General features: G+C 20.9%; 2 protein-coding genes across 2 annotated transcripts; both read left to right on the forward strand. All coding sequences in view use genetic code 6, as the record gives it.

The window, feature by feature from the left end:
- Positions 1-2,432: 2,432 nt before the first annotated feature.
- On the forward strand, positions 2,433-3,128 carry TTHERM_001376890 (transmembrane protein, putative; the record flags this gene model as incomplete). The annotated part of the gene is made up of 1 exon (XM_012799577.1): positions 2,433-3,128. The coding sequence occupies one exon, from the start codon at positions 2,433-2,435 to the stop codon at positions 3,126-3,128; it is 696 nt and encodes a 231-aa protein (XP_012655031.1).
- Positions 3,129-5,379: 2,251 nt separating this feature from the next.
- TTHERM_01377900 (kinase domain protein) lies at positions 5,380-7,940 on the forward strand (the record flags this gene model as incomplete). Its single annotated transcript, XM_001023117.2, has 7 exons — positions 5,380-5,518; positions 5,716-6,060; positions 6,144-6,320; positions 6,388-6,446; positions 6,516-6,638; positions 6,704-6,722; positions 7,162-7,940. The coding sequence occupies 7 exons, from the start codon at positions 5,380-5,382 to the stop codon at positions 7,938-7,940; spliced, it is 1,641 nt and encodes a 546-aa protein (XP_001023117.2).
- Between the last annotated feature and the right edge of the window lie 1,451 nt (positions 7,941-9,391).

Raw genomic sequence — 9,391 nt, forward strand, 5'->3', positions numbered from 1 at the left:
TTTATAAATAAGATTTAAGTATCCTAACTTGTCATCATCTCAATCACAAAATTATGCAAAATGACATAATGAATATCATTAGCATACTAACGCACGCGTAAAATAAATCAAGAAAGAAAACAAAATAACAATTCATAGCTTTAGTAATACATAAAAGTAAAAAATCTTAGAACTTAAATTGTACATCATTATTGAAGTAATTGACCATAAAACTAGTTTTTTATTTTAAACTAAATAATATTTATTTATCATTAAAATTTATTAATATTTTCATAATAGTAAAAATATTAATTAATAGCACAATAATTTTAAAGTAGAAAAACTAATATATAATTTATAACATAGATAACTAAATAAATGAAGATTAGATGTAAAATTTTTCGATAATTTTGCTGTAAAAAACAATAAATTGTAAGACTATAAATAGATATTACAATTTTCGCACCATCTAAAGCTAGAAGTTAGTTAAAAATAACTGTATCTTTTATTGAAATATCCATAAAATACAATCATATTAATAATATTGAACAATTTTATGTCTTTTTTTGAATATGGTAAATAACCTATAAAAAAGCATTTTTTAACTTGAATTATTTAATTATAAGAGCTTTGATTTTATTATATGCACAGCTAGCTATTTTAGCATAATTTATTTATGAAACCTTCAATCCTCTGAGTATTATTTTTATTACAAGAAATGGCCTATATCTATATCAAAATAGCATATAGATAGCTAATAGAATATTGAAAAAAATCTAAATTTTCCTGCTTTGCTATGATTAAATGTCTTTAAAAAATAGAAATTGTTTCTTTTTCTTTTTTTTTTACCTTTATTGGTAGATATATATATATATGTATTTTGATAAAAAAAGTAATTAGAAGTAGGTTTTTTCTAATTTTAGTAGGTCTAATAGTTTATATTTAATTTAAATTATAATTTAATTGCTTTAAAATGTTTTTTAAAATTAACTATTCCTTTCATATGACTAATCTCTATTCAAGAAATTATGTAGGTCTTCATATAAGAATATTATTGATGTTAATTATCAACATTTTCATATGGGTATTTCTTTATTAAACTACTCTTCTATTAAATGTAATTTTACTTTTTTGGTTTACTAAGGGTTATTGTATATTTAATAATTTTAATGTTTATCCTTTAAATCTCCTTTAAAATATTGAGCTAATATTTTGCTTTTTCCACACTCCCCTTTTCTATCTATTACTTTTATAAAGTTGCATCTAAAATTTTTATGCTCTATTATTGAACAAATGCTGTTATAAATTTAATGAATTTTGAATAAAAATTAAACTGTATTGAAATAATATCAACATTATAAAATTAATACATTTCAATTTTAAATTAAATTAAATATAAATATAATTGATCATAAGTATATTTTTTTTTCATAAGGTAGTGAAATTGTTTTTTGTTTGAGTAATTCATTATCAAAAACTAGCTATCTTTTCAGCTACATTATAAATAATAGATTAGTCTTTTTATTTTTATCAAATATACTTTATAATAATATTTAAGGAAATGACGAATATTTTTTAATATAAGAAATAAAGTAGTATGTAAGAATTTCAAAAAGCAATTATTATGTTTTTCATTAACTAAATTTATAGATTTAGAGAGTTAAAAATTTAAAGATGAACAAAAAATAATTTATATTAGAATGGATGGCATATTATTTATTAAACCTATGGAAGACTAAAATATAATAAAAAATAATTTGAATGTTTCATAGATATCTTTGCGAAGGATAAATAAATAAATGTTTGTATACAACCAAAAAGAGTATGAATATAGATTGATGAAATTCATTTCTATTTAATTTACATTTTTTTATTGAAGAAATATAAAAATTGCAATTTGAAATCAATAAATTGATTGATTAAAAAGTTGATTTATTCAATTTTATTTATTTATTAATATTCTTTAAAAAAAATTAATTATTTGTTAATTAATATTTGCAAGTGCTATAAATTGATATATATAGTTAAAATTAATAAACTATTTTTATAGTAAATACTATTAAATCTTACATTTAATTATAAATATGAGAGTTTTCTACTTACTTACATATTTATATGTGCAATTTAATAGATATTTCTATCAGTTTCTTAATATTAGGTTTAAGGTAGAAATTATATTAATTATAAATATGAGAGTTTTCTACTTACTTACATATATATATATAAATATGTGCAATTTAATAGATATTTCAATCAGTTTCTTAATATTAGGTTTAAGATAGATCAATTAATATTAATAATGATAAGCAGCAGTACAGCTATTTCAACAAAAATGCCAATTAAAATAGCCATGTTTTTTTTACTTTTTGAATTAAATTTTTCATTTTACTTGTTGCTGTTAAAATTTTTAGGTTCCTTTATCAACATTATCTTCAATTTCATCTGAAACTTCGATGTGTTCTTCTAATTATTCTCCTATTTATATCACTATTCCTTTAGTACTTTTTCAATCACTGAGCAACCATTTCTTCTCAATCTTTTTATAGATCATAGTAATTTTACTGAATTTATTTAGAAGAAGTTCCAGGCAAGGTATGCTAATCTTTGAAGGTTTTAGGTTGTTGCTTTTAATTGAAAAGATCCTATTTCTAGAGACAATTATTATTAAGACATCGCTATAGATCAATATAAAAATATCTAATGCTAATTCATCACCTAAGTAACATATTTTATAATAAATATTTACAATTTATTAGTGCTTTGGCCGGCATTCAATCATATTTTAAATTTTGTTCTTTAATCCTATTAATCTTTAATATTCCTACCTTTTTTATTGTATCTATTTTTATGAGAGGTTTTACTTATTTTTGTTTTGCTCATATGATTATATTAAGGCATTCAATTCATCTGAATTCTATTGGTACTCCTAAATATCCTATTTAATGCCATTTTTGTTACAAGGTAGGTATCAGAGTCTTTTAAATCTTTACCTTCAAAGCATTCATCCTTTTAGACAATTGCTAAAATATTTTCTTAAAATTATCACCATTTATTTTATTTACTCAGTAATTACTAGCTATTGCTTGCTACTTACTTTACTATTTATTTAATTACAAAATCTAATTGTTTGTTTGCTTTTTGTATTATGATTATTTGATTAATTGACTCACTGACTGATTGATTGATTTTAACTTAATTAATTTACTTTCTTTGAAATTTTAATGGCTTTTATGTGATTTTTAGATATAGTTCTCTAAATCTATTAATTGAATATAAATTTTGTTAATCAAAAAACCATATCAGTGTTTTTTGCTTAAATTCTTACATAATAAACTTTATTTCTTATGTTAAAACTCATTCATCTCTTCCTGAAATATTATTATAAAGAATATCTAATAAAAATATAATGACTTATCTATTCTTCCTAATGTAGCTGGCTGAAAAGATAGAAAGTTTATAGATAATTAATTACTCAAATAAAAAACAACTTCACTATCTTATCAAAAAAAAATAAATACTTATGATCAATTTTACTTATATCTAATTTAATTTAAAATTGAAATAAAATGAATTTATAATATTTTAACAACAAACCAAAAATTATTATTTACATTTAAAAAATCTAGCATTGATATTGTTTCGATACAGTTTAATTTATATTCAAAACTAATTAAATTCACAACAGCATTAGTTCAAAAATAGAGCATAAAAACTTTAGATACAACTTAAAAAAAGTAATAAAAAGAAAAGGGGAGAGTAGAAAAAGTAAAATATTCGCTCAATCTTTTAAAGGAGACTTAAAGGATTTTAGATCTGATAAATTAATTTTTTTCTGCAAAATTTATTTAGTTGATTACATAATCAATTAATTCATTTTATAATTAATTATTTTTGAGCTGTTTCAGTGAATTCTTTTGCTTTTTGCTATACTAATAGAGTCACTAAAACTTAGAAAAAATCAACTTATATCCAGTGGAAATTCAAATTGAGGAGCGTGAGATAAAATATGCTTGATATTAATGATTCATATATAGATATGAATAATTTTCCAGAGCATTGCTCGAATATTATGATTCTCAAGTCTAGGAAGTTGAACAAAAAATAATTCAAAAGTAAAATTAAGAATAGGAAAATGAAAAGAATGACCAGAATATTTTTTGGATATTTATGATCACCATTCAAGGATTATCAAATTCCAAAAGAATCTGGAGTGATTGAAATAGGAAAAATATAGCCCATTTTTTCTTCAAATAGGCAAGTAGTTTCATCAAATACAATTCCTCTTTCTAAAAATATATTTTAGTAAATGAAACAACTTATTTATAACTAGTTTCTAACTTTACAGTAGGAAGGTTTAAGGTGAAAAAATATTTACTTTTTTAGCTTATGTTGCTTATTTATTTTTCAAGTTATTGGTTATTCAAATCAGAAATAATTTTGTTATCCACTAATGCTTTATTCAAAAATACGTTTTTTAATGAAACTTCAAAGAGTATGAAAAGTATTTGGCTTTTTCCTTACGCTATTTATTATTTACCTACTTTTTGTTGTCTAAGTAAAAAACAGTGAGATATTTTATCTAACATATTTAATTATTTTATCTATTTAAGTAATTACATAGGTACTTTGTTTGTTGATTGGCTCTTAATATTTGAAAATAAGATAAAGCTTGAACGTTTTTAAATTTTATTTATAAAAGAAAAAGGTCTTTTAATAAGTTCTGGTTTAGAAAGAAGGTAAGAAAATGTTTATATCTGTTTATAGTCTTACAATTTATTGTTTTTTACAGTAAAATTAGCAAAAAGTTTCACATTTAATCTTCATTTATTTAGTAATCTATGTTATAAATGTTATGTTAGTTTTTCTACTTCAAAATTATTCTACCATTAATTTACATTTTTACAATTATAAAGATATTAATAAATTTTAATGATAAACAAATAAATATTATTTAGTTTAAAATAGAAAAACTGATTTATGATCAATTACTTCAATAATGATGTACAATTTAAGTTTTAAGCTTCTTTATTTCTATGTATTGCTAAAGCAATTAATTGTTATTTTGTTTTATTTCTTTCTTGCTTTATTTTATGAGCATTAGTCTGCTTCTAATTATATTCATTATGTCATTTTGCATAATTTCGCGATTGAGATGATGGCAAGTTGGGATACTTAAATCTTATTTATAAAATGATCTAATATTTAATGCGTATTATTACAATTTTTATGAAAGAAAATTTTGATTTGTTTAATTCTCTTTTTACAGATAATTAAATTAATTTACATTAAGATTTTAACAAAAAATAAACATTTAAAAATTTAAGGAATATTTTTTATTTGCACATAATTAATTAATTCAAATTAGTTTGTTAGAAAAAAAAATATTGAAATATTAAAAAAATGGATAAAATCAGCTAAAATCCTGTAGGATATTAAGAAGCTAAATATAAGCTTGCTTTGCATCTTCAAAACAGGAAAAAAATCAAAGAGATGTACAGAATGAAAGGTATCTAAATGCTCGATAAGGCTGAGTTAGTCAGTAAAAAATATTTAAATTAATATTAAATTTTTAAATGAATTGATTGGTAATTATAAATCTTGAAATCTTAAAACTTGCATACAGATTTTATTTAAACTTAAAGGTTTAATCTGTAAAAATAAAACCAAGTCATTTATTTAATAATTTAACCTGCCTCTCTTCGTTCTAATCAAATTTTATCTAAATTTTAACAAAAGTTTCTGATATCTAAGAAACTAAGTTAAAAAAGCCTTTTTTTGCTTACATTTATTAGACAATGAAAAATGAATTAACTGATAAAGGCTACTCTGATTTTAGATTTTTAGGACATGGAGATTATGGATTAGTTCTGTTAGCAAAAGATTCGAAAACTAACATGAGGTATGCCATCAAAGGTGTTTAAGTTAGGGATCTTGATGGAAACCTTGAAGAAGATCTTAACAATCAAGTGAAAAAAGAAGTAGAAATACTCAAAAAATGTAGAGAATCTCCTTATGTAGTCAGTCTTATTGATTAATTTGAAGGATAACAATTTAGTTACTTAGTTCTAACTGAGTGTTAAGGTATAAATAATATTAATCAAACCCCCCACCCCCCTTAATTCAGAGTTTTTAACGTAAATTACATGCTATAAATAAATAAAAAGGAACTCTCAGCTAAATTTTAGAAAGGAACTAAAACAAAAGACTGAATGAAATATCAGCAATCAAATACGCTAATGATATAGCTCAAGGCCTCTACTACATTCACTAAAAGAACTACCTTGTTAATGATCTGAAAATGGATAATATCTTAATTGACTACCATGGAAATGCAGTTGTTTGTAAATTTTTAACAAATCTAAACAAGCTTGATTGATTTTGTATAAAATATAATAATAAATTAAATAGCTGATTTTGGTTTGGCAGATAACCTAACAAGCAAATCTGGCTATACTATCAATCAATATGTATGCACTAATATTTATTTTTATCATATTAAAGAAATATTCAAATAATTCAATTAAAAAAAATGAAAGATGGGAAACTTCTTGTATCAAGCACCAGAGTGTTATGATCCAGCTGAACCATACATAGGTAAGATTTATCATGACGAATATTTAAAATTAGGTGTCTGTGTGAAACAAGAGCCAAGCAACAGAGTAAATATTTTATTTAAATTCTTTCTCTAAAAGTTAATTAATATTATTCTTATTAAATTAAATAGAGTGAAGCATGTTCTTTAGGTATTATATATATAGCTATTTTTTGATAATTATTTCTTGAGTAAGAAATATACATTTAGTAAAAAATAATATAAATAATATTATTTAAATAAAAAAAAATTAAAAGAAATAAAAAAAGTTTTTGAAGCAGGTTTAGGAACTAATAGAACAAAAAAATAACTAAATAAAATGTTCAATGATTTAATTTATTTTTTAATGAAAAAAAATTTGATTAAAAATTTAGATTTATTTCTTCATTAATAACAAATTAAATCTTTGATTAAACTTTTATATTTTTTTTTGTTAGTTTGTTCAGAAACCTATTTCGATGAATACCTTTTTTTATTATTTTAAATTTTCTTTCAATTTTTAAAATAAAATACTTGAGAAATAATTTATCAGATAATATCAATAATAAAAAATATATTATTTCTTTTTACTTAATAAAATAATGAAAAAGGATATCTAATATATACGTTCGTCTAAGGAATAAATTATAATTTAGTATCAAATAAGCACAAAGAATTAATATATGATGATGAATTTTAAAATTTTGTTTATCACAAATAGCTTAAATATATTATTGAAGGATTAACTAATTTTGTTCCAAAGAATAGAATGCCTATTAAGGAGGCTTTAATTATTTTAAAGGGAATTATTTCTTTTGAATTTTAGTTAGATGAGATGCTTATTGAGATGATTGATGGAAACACCCAGCAGTTCACAAATTCACTCACAAATTAAATTGAGTTTGTTAGAGATTTTCCAAATAAGTTTTACCCAATCATGTATATTTATTTGTTTATTCTAATTTACCTCTTTTGTTAAATATTTTAAAGTAAAAACGAACAGACCTTAAACTAAAAGTTAAATGAAGACCATCAAAAAATATAATATGTGAATTAATTAACATATTTCATTCAAAATATCCTCAAATATTCAAAATAATTTGTAAAAAAGGAGGCAGAAATAGAAGAATTATAGAAAAAAAATCTCTAACTAAAATAAAAAATTAATGAATAAGAAAAAAAAATAAAAGATTTATTCATCCAATTATAATAATCTTAAAATCAGTTAATAAATAAACCTTAGAATATGATGATGCCAATGAAGGATGAGTAACATGTTATTTTTGAAGAAGTTAAAAAATAGGAAAACAAAGATGAATTGCCAAAAGAAGAAAACTAAATGTAAATTCAAAAAATAAATTCTTAAAAGAAACTAACAAAACTATTATGAAAAAGAAAGTAAAAACATTTCATCTGTTTACTTCAAAAATTATTATTATTAATTTAATTTCATATTTCAATAAAAAATATATTTATTGCTCTTTAATTATTCTTACTCCTTTTTTAAATTATCTTAACCTATTTTAGCACACTAACAAAGAAGTAATTTTATTTATTTATTTAGTCAATTTCAAGATATCTAAAATTTTTTTATTTAAAAGGAAGTAAATTACTTTGAAAGTCATGATCTTAATAAATTCATAATCACATTATTTTAGAGGGTTGCATTTTTATCTATAGATATTACTTAATTCATCTCTTTCTCTAATATAGATTGTAATCACTCGTCCTTTCCATAAAAAAGACTAAATTTACTTTTATATTAAAAATAGCATGTAAAGTTTTTATCACATAATGCTCAAATTAACTTTCATATTCAAAATAGACGGTATTAATTAATATTTTAGAATGATTTTTGATGAAAAAATAAATGCTGAATTAACTTTCATATTCAAAATAGCAAGTAATTAATTAATATTTTAGAATGATTTTTGATGAGAAAATAAATCCTGAATTAACTAATTTTCATAATCAAAATAGATAGTAATTCATATTTTAGAATGATATTTAATGGATGAGAAAATAAATGCTGAATTAACTAATTTTCATATTCAAAATAGAGAGTAATTAATATTTTAGAATGATTTTTGATGAAAAAATAAATGCTGAATTAACTAACTTTCATATTCAAAATAGATAGTAATTAATATTTTAGAATGATTTTTGATGGGAAAATAAATGCTGAATTAAATAACTTTTATATTCAAAATAGCACGTAATTAATTAATATTTTAGAATGATTTTTGATGAGAAAATAAATGCTGAATTAACTAACTTTCATACTCAAAATAGACAGTAATTAATATTTTAAAATGATTTTTGAAGAGAAAATAAATGCTGAATTAACTTTCATAATCAAAATAGCTTGTAATTAATATTTTGCAATGATTTTTGATGAGAAAATAAATGCTGAATTAAATTTAATTTTTTAAATAGCAGGTAATTAATATTTTAGAATGATTTTTGAAGAGAAATTAAATGCTGAATTAACTAACTTTCATATTCAAAATAGCTAGTAATTAATATTTTAGAATGATTTTTGATGAGAAAATAAATGCTGAATTAATTAACTTTCATATTCAAATTAGCTTGTAATTAATTAATATTTTAGAATGATTTTTGATGAGAAAATAAATGCTGAATTCACTTTCATATTCAAAATAGTGGGTAATTAATATTTTAGAATGATTTTTGATGACAAAATAAATGCTAAATTAAATTTCATATTCAAAATAGGGAGTAATTAATTAATATTTTAGAATGATTTTAGATGAGAAAATAAATGCTGAATTAACTAACTTTCATATTCAAAATAGCTTGTAATTAATTAATATTTTAGAA

Source organism: Tetrahymena thermophila (assembly GCF_000189635.1).
Source record: "Tetrahymena thermophila SB210 genomic scaffold scf_8254451, whole genome shotgun sequence".
NCBI classification, from domain to species: Eukaryota; Ciliophora; class Oligohymenophorea; order Hymenostomatida; family Tetrahymenidae; genus Tetrahymena; species Tetrahymena thermophila.